Source organism: Necator americanus, chromosome III, assembly GCF_031761385.1.
Source record: "Necator americanus strain Aroian chromosome III, whole genome shotgun sequence".
Taxonomy (NCBI): domain Eukaryota; kingdom Metazoa; phylum Nematoda; class Chromadorea; order Rhabditida; family Ancylostomatidae; genus Necator; species Necator americanus.
Window position 1 is genome coordinate 22,743,263 of NC_087373.1, and position 12,393 is coordinate 22,755,655.

General features: G+C 43.2%; 3 protein-coding genes across 6 annotated transcripts; all 3 read left to right on the forward strand.

Moving 5' to 3' along the window:
- Positions 1-864: 864 nt before the first annotated feature.
- RB195_010552 (uncharacterized protein) lies at positions 865-5,593 on the forward strand (the record flags this gene model as incomplete). 2 transcript variants are annotated; one of them, XM_064191614.1, is made up of 6 exons in its annotated part: positions 865-942; positions 1,050-1,214; positions 2,728-2,831; positions 5,201-5,252; positions 5,347-5,492; positions 5,551-5,593. In XM_064191614.1, 6 exons carry the CDS (start codon positions 865-867, stop codon positions 5,591-5,593), a joined length of 588 nt encoding a protein of 195 aa, XP_064049197.1. The 2 variants fall into 2 exon arrangements, with proteins under 2 accessions (XP_064049197.1, XP_064049198.1); XM_064191615.1 differs by having other exon boundaries at positions 889-942.
- Positions 5,594-5,810: 217 nt separating this feature from the next.
- On the forward strand, positions 5,811-6,521 carry RB195_010553 (uncharacterized protein; the record flags this gene model as incomplete). The annotated part of the gene is made up of 1 exon (XM_064191616.1): positions 5,811-6,521. One exon carries the CDS (start codon positions 5,811-5,813, stop codon positions 6,519-6,521), a length of 711 nt encoding a protein of 236 aa, XP_064049199.1.
- A 46-nt stretch (positions 6,522-6,567) lies between these two features.
- RB195_010554 (uncharacterized protein) lies at positions 6,568-12,156 on the forward strand (the record flags this gene model as incomplete). 3 transcript variants are annotated; one of them, XM_064191619.1, is made up of 7 exons in its annotated part: positions 6,568-8,756; positions 8,825-8,931; positions 8,988-9,084; positions 9,481-9,590; positions 11,657-11,769; positions 11,821-11,922; positions 11,974-12,156. In XM_064191619.1, 7 exons carry the CDS (start codon positions 6,568-6,570, stop codon positions 12,154-12,156), a joined length of 2,901 nt encoding a protein of 966 aa, XP_064049200.1. The 3 variants fall into 3 exon arrangements, with proteins under 3 accessions (XP_064049200.1, XP_064049201.1, XP_064049202.1); XM_064191618.1 differs by lacking the exons at positions 6,568-8,756; positions 8,988-9,084 and having other exon boundaries at positions 8,839-8,987; XM_064191617.1 differs by lacking the exons at positions 8,825-8,931; positions 8,988-9,084; positions 9,481-9,590; ... (1 more) ...; positions 11,821-11,922; positions 11,974-12,156 and having other exon boundaries at positions 6,568-8,763.
- Between the last annotated feature and the right edge of the window lie 237 nt (positions 12,157-12,393).

Below are 12,393 nucleotides of genomic sequence, written 5' to 3' on the forward strand. Positions count from 1 at the left end.
CTCTCATGCGCGTTGTGATTCATTTGGAAATCGATGGAACAAGAACTCAGAGCTAGAACACACCACCAGACAAATCACTGGCATCCCAACGTGGAAGGCGATTCATCGTCGTGTACGCAGCCGTGTACACAACCACTGCCGCGTCTCGTCTGTCTCGGCACGCACTTCTCGGGATTCTTGGGCGTTCTGCCAAGGAATTCACATGTTGAAGCATAGATGTGAGGTGAGATAAAGGATAGAACGAGCTTAATGCGATAGCAAAGGAGTCAAATCACTCCTTTTCGTAAAGTGGGAAATTTATCACGCATCTCTCTCTCCCATCCTCTTCCGTTGTTGGTATCCCTTCCAGATATCGAGTGTGGGAAATTATTAAAATAGGCTTGAAGCGGAGGACGATAGGAATGGCCAATAGAATGATTTTCGCTGCTCACATCAACGAACTTTGAAATGTTTTAGAATCCTAGACTACATCTTTCTGTGGATCCATGAAATCGTGTTCAGTTATCTGTTTCGGATTATCAACAGCATGCGTACCTTTTGTGGCAGCACAAAAATAGCCATTAAATAGCTACTTGTGTGGCGTAGTTATCTACAGTAAATAAAAATTTCTAGCGAGAGACAACTTTGTTTTGTTCGGTTCTGAATAATTCCGGTTTTTTCGATATTTTTATTTCCTTTTATCTCACCTTAAAATTCATGTCGTTAATAAATAATAACTACTGATAGGTTACAGCTCGTAAAAATTTCTTTGTTCTATTACGCTTGCGTTTTGTGAAGCAACGTGCCTCACAATGTTTGTGCTGTAAAGAAGCTGTTAGCTTCTAGATCTGGTTTTTAAGGTCCGTCTCCGACGTGAACCGTAAAATGTATGAGAAAGGACGTCAAGAGATGACATGTGAATCAGACGCCGAGTGCACGTCATGGATAAGGCTGTTCAGAGCGGTGAGCTTGTCGGCAAAAAACTCTAAATTTCGGAAGCGGACGTGTCAAATACGTTTCCTTGATTGCACTTGAGTTTCTTCTGAAGGAGAAATGCGAATCCTCTTCAGTTTGACATGGATCATGATGGTTACATCCCCACAACGGACCTCAAGCGAAGCATCCGTGACTCAGCATTCTCATTTGGTCTCAATCCAAGCGAAATAGACGGCATGATGGTACATATGGACAGAGATGGCGACAAACTCATTGATTTCCCGGAATTTTGCACACTAGTAAGAAAATCATCTCTATACAACACTGACAAATTACTTTCAATATTCTTCCCTTCTAGAATCTCAACGGGCAATATTCGTACTAGTGCGCAGAAAAATTTCTTCTTTCGTTTATATAAGTGTGCCACCTTATGAAGTAGCTTAGGTTTCAACGGTGAGATAACTCGTACCTATTTCCCTACCATGCTTACGGAAAACCCTCGATGCAAGTATTTAATTTAAAAAGGGAGGCAATGTTCGGAGGGAAGTCCACACGGAAAAAGGTGTTTATTCAGAGCACTGCAGTAGATCTGTCGAAAAAAATGGCGGAAGTATAAAGGGTATATTCTCCAACCATGAGTTTGTGGTAAAAGAACGTAAAACGGCGGATAAATCTTTTAAATTGATAGGTTCTCATTAGCCGGCAAATAAGGACCGGTGTAGATTAAATTTGACAACAAATGAGTAAAGGTCTCTAATTCTCCAATCCTGAGTAATCCACAAAGGAAGCTGTGAACATTCTGAGAAATATAAGCACTCTGATTAAGAATGTGGAAATAACGGGGGGAAGATGCAACGAACGCTTCTGTCTTTGGAGATTGATTGGATACGTATGATGTCAAATGCGTTGAAGTACTTGTAAAGGGCATGTGACCGTACACAGAATCGGTGGATATTCCTCATGGATTTCAATTTTTTGCGTCCCCAGCGTTTCCTTGATTGTGCTTCTCTGTTTAGAACTTCCGCTATGTTACACATGTTCAGTACCAGTTCTCGCCAAAATTCCCTTAGTCGTAGAAGAACGTTTATTTTGTCCCATAGTGTTTATCAACACGTTGAACAATTTAGAACACATTTTGTGCCATAGTGAACACATTAGAAAATGAGCTACTGTTTCGAAAATTACTGTCTGAGTGTGACATCGAAGTTTTAAGAAGTAACAGAGAAGCTCAAAGTAGAAGACCAGCTAAATCCTTGCACAAAGATTTTTGCCAGCAGAAGCTGGAAGAGCACCATTTGCGGCTTCTGCAGGAAAACGTCCACTGAACACGTAGGCGGGTATCTCGTGGTAGTTGTCAAACTTGACGCAGACGTTACTATGTGAGAGGTAATGTACTACACACTATTACACTACTTGTTCTCGTTTTTTGGTGGTCTTCTCGCGGGAGCTGAACCAGTTCCGGAGCTGATATCAACCTCATACACTGCATACAATCTTCTTCACCACATCTTCTTCTACGAACCGCCATCTTTCTTAAAATTTTAAAACTTCCTTCATCGAAAAGCAGTTTCCAAGTAGGGAGAGCCATTTCGAAGTCCATCCAGTAAATTTCATTTGAAATGGCACAACCAGGTTTCTCGGTTGATTGCAAAATAATGTAGGTTGTAATCCGATTTATTCTGGCTCCGAATGATATACTTCAATTCTAGTGGGCATCTACACTCTACCGATCACAATTAGAAGGCAAAAAAACTTTACTTATTGTACCGTAATCACTGAGCAGCCACAAACATCTTGAGATTTGCATTGCAGATGAGCCAAGTGAAACGACGGCGACTTTTGCATTTGATGTTTCGAGCAGCGCAATTCGTTGTGCCACGATCGCAACGGACGGAACCTTTTGACTACTTGCAGAAGTGAGTGGAACGATATCTAAGCGAAGGGTGGCTTAACTAAAGACCAGCATCCATTTATTTATTGATTTCGCGCAATGATGTGCCAAGAAAAAAGATGTGGCAAGAAAAAAATTCAAACAAATGCAGTGAATAGAGGAAAGAGAAAAAGATGAGTACAACGACCAGGGATCAGTTCCGTGTACGATTCCGGCCTAGATGACAAATCCACACTTAGGAAGGCAAGTTAGGTATCTGAGAGCTGTGGAGTTATCGGGGTATGAACAGGCTTCACATACCAGTGGCATCCATTCTCCTCAGCCAGCAATTCACCCTCTTCTGTCGAAATCACAGATGCAACGCCGGCAGTTCGACCTAAGCTTTTCATATATCTAAACGCAGTTGTCTAGAACTGCTTCATTAGCAACTTCGCCATTTTTGTGGTGGGGCGGATTTATACGCATCTGCAGACGTTTTTGCTTACTTGCAAGGAGCTCAAAACTACTTCCCAGATTTCAGTTTGCAAAAACAGTGTAAAAATGCTGTTGGATATTGTTCCCTGTTTCGAACAACCCGCATCTCTCTGCCTTTTACCCTACACAATGGATTTTTCCCACGCAGGAATACATTCATTACAACTTCGGCTTTTTTTTACCGTTGTTCAGGGTCAGTGCAGGTGATAAGCCCATACAACCTCATATCGACAGTGTCTTTCCTAACTCTGGAGCTGAGCCATTTCTAAACCCCCAACTTCACAAATTCATTTCATTAGTGGATCGGCAGACACAATTTTACTTGATTCATCGCATTTGGGAAATGAAAGCCTCACAAAGGACAATTCAGAAGATATAGTACTGTTACGGTAGCATATGTAATATTAAGCACACAAGAGCGTGTTCAGACTACTGTAGAGTGAATCTGAATGATATTCGTTTCTATATTAACATTTTGGAAAATCCCATCTAAAATTATATTTTCTTCTAGAGTGGGGACTTCCACTTAGAGTAAGGTAACAGCTCGAGTCGTGGTGCAATAATTCTCTATGATCTTGAATTAAGCGTAAAAACAACAGTTGGAAAAATTATCACTGTTGGGTTATCTCTGAAATAAATAGAGTTTGGGACGTAGTTTGCAGAAATCACAATGAAAATTTGCACATTCCTTCCATAAATAGAGAGGAGGTACCCACAGTGATCAGTTTACCCGGTGAAGAGTCTCTTTCTATCGGGACGAATGATGGAGCGAAATAGCGGAAAGTGATATCATCACTTCTATTCCGACTCCTGGATTAAAAGCACATCCTTCGCGTTTTCGTTGCGATAATTGCAAACAATGTTCCGAACTCGATGAGTTAACGATCTGAACACCGAAAATTGAGATGCTTATTTGAAGATGGAGAAATGGTTGAAGGCAGCATACCACGAATCTGACGTGGTGTGGATTTCCCATGGAAAGCTTCAATATACGGTCTTGGATTGCGCAAAACCAGGTGGTTGCGCTCATCTCTTCGTAGTTGCTGTAAGAAACGGCCCGGAAACCGCCGTTTTTTTACGACGCCTTGCACTGCAACGCGCCACCCTTGGGCATGCGCCGCGTGAACGAGCAAGCCTTCAAGTTAATAATGCCTCCTAACCCTCCTATTCAGTTTAAACTAATGCGTGTACGTGGAGGGGCGTTCTAACGCACCTCGTAACAATTAAAGCGATTCACATGCCGTTTCTTACGACGATCACGGAGGATAGGCGGAACCATGTGCTTTTCCGCAATCTGCGACCTGTATAGAAGCTTCCCATGAGAAATCCATACCACGTCAGATTCACAGTATGCTGCCCTTAACTCAGCTTCAGACTTTAAATGAACACTGAGCAGTGTCAAAAATATGACGGAAGTGAATAAACATTGAACAGTGAAATAAAATAAAAGATGTCAACATCTTTTTAGGCGTGGCACAGCAGCAGTAGAATTCAAATTCTGTTATTTTGTAGCAAATTCTTGTGATATGTTTTGAGACGGCTCTGTAGAAAAACAACCATGAAACGTTGATTTTTAAAGGGATTTTGAGAGGAAACCACTAACAGATAACAAAAATTAACTTGAATGATTGTGTCTCTATATATCTATACAACCAGATGACAATTTTTAGCATGTTGTAACCTATAGGCATGGGCATGAGTCCCTAAATAGTTACTAATAAAGCAATTAATATTGTCAATACACTGTTTTAAACTTGGAAATTCGTAGGACAGGGTGAAATGTATTTTTATTTTTTATGATCTCAATAATTTAGTTCAATCTAACAGTATTTAGTGTAATTTAAGCTTTTTTATAATTCTATGATTTTTAGAGCATCTGTACTCAAGTTACCTAACTATAAATAGCGAATGACGATTTAGGTACAAATGTTGTCCGCCTCCTATATTCATGTTGATAGTAAGTATCATTCAAGTGAGTGGTTTTTTTCCGGAATTTATTTTCACTGGTTTTCCGAAGCCGTACACATACAGTAGATCAAATACGGCTGAATGTCGATGTCTTTTAGCTGGCCATTTACGCTTACTACACGGTCGAAGCGGGTGAAGGTGTGAGCATCACGGGACCTGTACCCACCAGTTCACCCCTCATATTCAACCCGCATCGTAAAAGTGAAGTCTGGCGATTTGTCTCCTACATGTTCATCCACATCGGGTATGTGCGATTTTCCTCCTCAAACACCAATTTCAAGGATCTGGTCACTTTTTTAAAGTTACTCTACAACATTTGAACGAAATCTCATTGTCAATATTTGATATTTTAATTGCACTGGTGAGAATTAGTTAATGTTCATTTGTCTTTTTTCTTCTGTTGTCGACATAGCAAGAATATATGCATAATATGTAGGTAGTTGGGGAAGTGTATACGAGTCTGATTGCTACCTGCACGTGGTGGCCCTGCTTTAACTAAACGCAATCATGCGTTCGAGTGTACGCATTGGGAACGTACGAGCTATATAACCTGCACTGTTATATGGCGAAAGCTTCCCATACATTGCAAAAAGGTGCTGTCGTCCAGCACACCGCCAAAGCCCATAACCTGAAAGGTCAACTGCCTGAAGGGAGCATGGAATCTTTGGCAACAACCATTCGTTTCGTCACGCTGAACTGTCGAACACTATCGAGTGAACTCCAACAAGCCGCTCTATCCAGACTTCAGCGATATCTCTGTGTGCGTTTTGTTGCACTGCAGGAAACACGCATGAGAGATCGGCCCGTAATCAGCATCGAAAATTACACCATATACTGCGGCGATGCTGATGAGAACAAAGTAGGTGGCTGCGCGATAGCTGTGAGGAATGATTACAAGAACCTGGTGGAGGAATTTGGCTCAACGTCGTCTAGATGCGCCTTTTTACGACTGCGGGATCGCGGAGGACGTAAACTCTGGATCGTAAGTGCTCACGCACCTACGGAAACCGCTGAGGACAACAGTAAGGATGCCTTCTATGATGAACTCAATGCGTTGATGTCTAAAATACCAAGCCAGCAGGTGGTCATTGTCGGAATCGACGCAAATGCGAAGATGGGACTCGAACAGCAATCCGATGTGCTAGGAAAATGGTACTATGCAGCGGAGCGCACGTCGGACAACGGTGACCGTCTGGTCGACTTGTGCGAACAGACGGGCCTCATCATCGCTTCCACGTTTAAGAGGAATCATCGACGCCATCAGCTCACGTGACCAGGGTTCAACCCTTTTAACGCCTGAAGAGCAGCGCAAGCGGAAGATGAGGACTCTCAAACTTCAGCTCGACTACGTTCTGAAGAGGAACATTCCTCAGTCAGATATCCGAAAATCTAGAGCTGTTTGGGACGTCGCGTTCGACTCTGACCACCGTCCAGTTCTTCTCAGTTTCAAGATACGGTTCCACAAGAGAAACCGAGGAGTTTCTCTTCAACCGAAAATCGACATGGTAGGTTTGAAAGACGATGAATGCAGAAGAAAATTCCGCCAACGTGTGTCTATTCATGTTGGAGTCCGGACCAGGAAGAAGCTTAGCGATGCGGATTCATTCACAAAGTGCATCCAGGACGCTGCAAGGGAAACGCTCCCGGTTCTATTGCCGCGGAAGAAGTTTGCCTTTGCATCTGCGGAAACAAAATCCACATACAATTCTGTATGTGTCGCGCGCAGCGCTGGTGACTTCAACCAGGAAAAGCGTCTTAGAAGGAAGCTGCGTCGTCAACTGCAACAAGACCGCGATAACGAGTGGACGTCAAGAGCGATGGAGTTTGAGAAGGCGTGGGAGGACAGGAACCCGCGGAAGGCCTACGCTCTACTAAAACAATATAGCGGCAAAATGAAAAGATGTTCCCCTGTCCTCAACACTGCCAATGGGGTAGCTGTCGGTGAAGCAACCCTTCCAATTTGGAAGGAACACTTCAAGGCCTTGCTGAACCGGCTAGCACCGTCAGCCCCTGAACTCGAACACGTTCATAGACCGACATACGCGGTTAACGAGGAGCCACCGACCGTGTCGGAGGTCCTAGTCTGTATTCAAAAAATGAAGAATGGAAAATCTGGCGGAGACGACGGGATTAGCGCAGAAACGCTAAAATATCTTCCTCCGTCTGGGATTCGTGAGATGATAAAGATCATCCGTTCAATATGGATAGACGAAAGGATACCTGATTCGTGGAGACACGCTATCATAATTCCCCTCCACAAGAAGTTATCCCTCACGGACCCCAGGAATTATCGAGGAATCTCTTTGCTGCGTGTTATGTACAAGGTATTGGAACGCATTATCCTGGACCGACTCATTAAACATCGCGAAGAAACAACACGCGACGAGCAAGCTGGCTTTCGTCCTGGACGATCTATGATTGACCAGGTGCTCATCGTCAGGAGAGTGATCGAAATCTGGCAGCGGTATTCGAAGCCAATGCAACTAGCGTTTCTGGACTTTGAAGCCGCGTTCGACTCTCCTCACCGAGGCCGTCTTCTCAACGCACTGAGCGCCGATGGAGTACCAGGAAAGTTCGTTCGCTTGCTTGATGACATGAATCAACGAGCAACTGCTGCAGTTCGAACACCAGCCGGATGTACAACACCGTTTGAAGTGGTAACTGGAGTAAGACAAGGGGCAGTGGCAGGACCTTTCCTGTTCAATTTCGCAGTCGACGACATTATGCGAAGAACAGTCAACCAGTGTCCTGCCGACATTGTCTTAGCACCATCTGGGTGCCCCTTGACTGACCTCGAGTACGCCGACGATGTTGTTATATTCGCGGAAAGCAGTACGAAACTTCAACATGTTGTCAACCTTGTATCGAAGCTGGCTGCAGCCTATGGATTAAGCCTACGCCCTGATAAATGCAAGCAGATGTGGATATCTTCGAGACCTCGAACGGGAATCAGGGTGGACGGACAACCGATAGAACTCGTCGATGGGTTCTGTTACCTAGGCTGTACGCTGAAGAACAATGGCAGCTACGAGAGAGATGTTCAGCAAAGATGCGCTAAGGCCACTTCTGCATTTAACTCCTTAACGAAATGTCTGTGGTCGACCCCCATCACCAACGAAGTCAAGCTGCGAGTCTACCTATCCGCAATTCGCCCCATCATGATGCACGGATCGGAGACTTGGGCAGCACCATCAACGGTTATGGAGAGGCTTGACTGCACGGAACGAAAGCTGCTTAGACGGCTACTTTGCTACTTTTGGCCTAGAGTATGCCACAATGAAGATCTTTACGCAGAAATTAATGTGGTTTACCGGCGGATGACACGTGGAAGATATCAACATCTTGCACCGCCTTCGAAAGCGGCTAAAGTAAATCGTCTTCGCTTCTTTGGTCATATATTAAGGAGACCGGCAGATCGCCTTGTCCAACGAGTTCTGAAGAGTTCGCCGGGTTCGAGCTGGAAGAAGCCACCTGGCCGAAAACGGAAGTTCTGGACTGGTAAAGAGAGGTGGTAAAAGAGGACCTGAGGACACTCGGCGTAGATAGGCAGTTCAGGCGAGACGTAAGGTTTCGCAGAACATGGAATAGCGATGAATGGATTGATTCTGTGCAAGCTCTCGCAGAAGATCGAGAAGGTTGGGCAGAGCTGTGTTCAAGGACGGCACACTTCGGCGAAGATGCGGGTAATCGCGTCAGGCGATGACATCAGCCCACCGATTAAGTCAAGTAAGTCATGTAGGTAGTTTCAATACTAATATTGGACGATCCGCTTTCTCTTATCATAAAAAGGCGTTTTTGAGAACTGATATCGTTTGGAGATCTACATCGTTGGATCGGTGAGCGTTCCAATGCGCAACTTTCCTAGCGTGATTTCCTAACAATTCCATTTTTGGCGCATTGAAGTTAGCTCACAAATCTGGATAACATGGGAATTTGCTTGATTTTTGTGAAATTTGCATTTTCTCCCATCAATTTGCCCTATATAATATTTAAATTGTGAAGGGGTGACTTATTTTGCATAAGAAATAACATGTCACATAACAGACCACATCGCTCGCTCGACACATCCGCATCCTTTTAATGTTTGAGATTTCGATAAGCTTTGTTTAAAGTGCTGATAAGAACTCTAACCAAGAGACAACACAAAAATGTCGCAATCTTCAACGCAGTAGTTATGCATTACGCAAAACGATTTTGTTGCATCATTATTAAATTCGGAGTTCACTTTGCAGATTGTACCATGTTATTTTCAACATTCTCACTCAGCTGATGCTTGGGATTCCACTTGAACTCGTTCACCAGTGGCGAGTTATTGCCGTCTATCTAGCAGGAGTTCTTTCCGGTATGTCAATGGTCACTGAACTATACTGTGCCAATTTGGTAAAATTAATCGTAATTGTGCATCTTTGTATTGGGACATAAATAGTGAATTTTTTTCTAACGCATAGATATGCAAGCGTGCAAGAAAAATTTAGAAGAGGAAGGTTGAATACCTGCCAAAGAATGTTTGTAGGAATGAGGTGACGTATTTTTCAAAATATTTTAGAAAAGATTTGTTTATCTTAATTTAAAGTAATAAAAGGATTACAGAATAGAAATTACAGAATATAATTATAGAATACTGTATTATTTATGGGATGACCCAACGCTAGCAAAATTTGTAGTTTCGCTTGTAAGGAGGGTTTGGAGCTTTCGTAAGAGAGTGTTATCCGAAGTCGAGGGTTTGATCTAATCCAAGGAAATACATGTCAACAAATTGGCCTGCAACAGACAGAAACAAGTGTTTGGCTATCAGGTAGATCGACATAGCCAAGTGTTCGGTCTTTGCATATATTTTTTTTCACTTTTGATTTTATGTGTTTATTCTTGTTTCTTTCGAGAAATTTCTGGAACGGTTAACGGGTGATCAGACAATCAGGGTCAATTCTCACATGGAGTAGCTTCAAAAGCCGGCCAATGCAGAGCGCGAAAGTCGAACTGCTGAACTGCTGCATAACAACGCGAGACCTCACGCAGCAAAGGTGGCGCGACAGTTTCTGGAGGCCCGACCTGGACGACGATGCCCCACCTTCTCCTACTGCTCGGACCTGACCCCACTCAACTAGCGGCAGTTCTGGGCCCTGAGGCAGCATCTGCGCGAAAAAAATCTTCAGAGTTTTATTACCTCAAAAACGTACTAAACGATTTTTTTTTATCGCCGCAGCTCCTCTCCTTTTGGAAGGAAAGCGCTGAGACTTTGCCCTTCAAAAGGCTAGATATTGCTGATAACGATGGCAACTACATTGTTGGTCTTTGATCCGTACTAATAACATTTAGAGAAATTTCTTTCAAAAGTAGGAAAAATATTAAAAAAAAAACCAAAAGATGTCAGAAATAAAGCCGTTATCGGCATTTTATGCAGTGATTCTGGCAATTGAAATGAAGCAGCACATCTAGCAGCTAGCACAGTAATCCTGAACTGGAACTGAGCTTAGACCTTGTATTTCAGGTTCTGTTGTCACTCACTTTCCTTTGCATTTAATGCTTAATTTAATGCTTTGAACTGCAGCGTTTTATCAAATAAATCTGCAATCATAAGTCTGCTAGAAATCGTGTAAACTCAAATATGCAAGGCATCATGCAAGTAAACGTTTACGACGAAAGTCCAACAGATTTCGCCCCAAAACAGTTTCGACCAACGCCTCGCAGTTATCGTCGTCATTTTTCTACTGCGTTCCTCATCGCGAATTTCAATGGACCCATTTCCTGCCCAGTGTAGAGATTTATCTTCCTTTGTCCCTTATTCTTAGGCGGGATATTTTTCCACAAGGTTCCTTTGCTAAGTGATTTACGTAATACTGGGTCATATTCTCATTACTTAATATTGGGACCACATCTGACAACGCAAATTGTTCGTCGATTTGGAGGTATCGATTTTTCGAGGATTCCTTCATGACTGCAAATTTCTGCAGCACCTTCAAAAGGACAATCCACGACTGTTTGCGAGCTCCGGAGAGCAAACTCGGTCCTAGTTTAAAATATTTCTTTTCTGGAAGAATCATGTGAAAATCACCTTCGAGGGGGAATCGGTAGCAGTTTTTGGCATTCTCTCACGCGACCTTCCGCTAATCATTCATTTCAGTGGTTTTTTTCAATGTCGGCTGCTTTTTATTTTTCTCTAAACTGATAATTTTTTAACCAGTAGAGCATTCATGCTTTCACCGGTCATTACTGAATACCACTTATGCTATTTTGATAAAGTCCGACAAGTGTATTGGTCTCTTACTTTAAAGGATTTAATGTCATGCGAAGTATCATGAGGAGAGAGAAAGTCCACTATGAATAACTGAACGTTCGGAAAACTTCAGATGCGCTCCTTTCAAAACACGGAAGAACTGTTCAACATGAGATAAAATGGTGCAATTTCAGGATCCTTACTCGTTACGGCAGTGGATCCTCACGTGTTCCTCGCAGGAGCCTCGGGTGGGGTTTACGCCCTTCTTGCTGCTCATCTTGCGGAGCTTGTAATGAACTGGTCTGAGGTAGAACTTCGCCGCACTCCACTTGTTCGTGAATCTCAACCTTTTATTCAGATGGAGTTCAATTGGGTGCGCGCCATCATTCTAACCGTGCTCATAGGATCCGATGCCGCAGTGGCCATATTCCAGCGATACTTCGTCAGCAAAACAGACAAGGTATACCGTTGCTCAACTGCAATACTGAATGACCTGTAGGCACTTTTTTAGGTGTCTTATGTTTCCCACATCGGTGGTTTCGTGGCAGGCGCACTCCTGGGTATCGTAATACTTCGAAATTTTCGCCGACATCGATGGGAGGGCAAACTCTGGTGGACCGCTCTTGCCGCGTACACCTTCTTCATTGCCACCTGCATTGTTTTGATTGTTGCTCCCGATATCACAAGGTTTTGACCTACATCCCAAAATTCCAAAATCGAGCAGATACAAGAATTATATTGTTGTGTTAGAAGAGAAATCTGCTCGTAATCATGAAGAAGGTAAGAAAATGCGAACGATGATCGAGTGGACCATGCAGATTGTTTGAAATCTACTATTTAAACCCTCAGTTCTTCACACACATACATCCTGTCCGCATTCCTTTCAAATGAAGTTTTCGTCGCGTTCTCCCCATACTGGTCATCTCGTTGC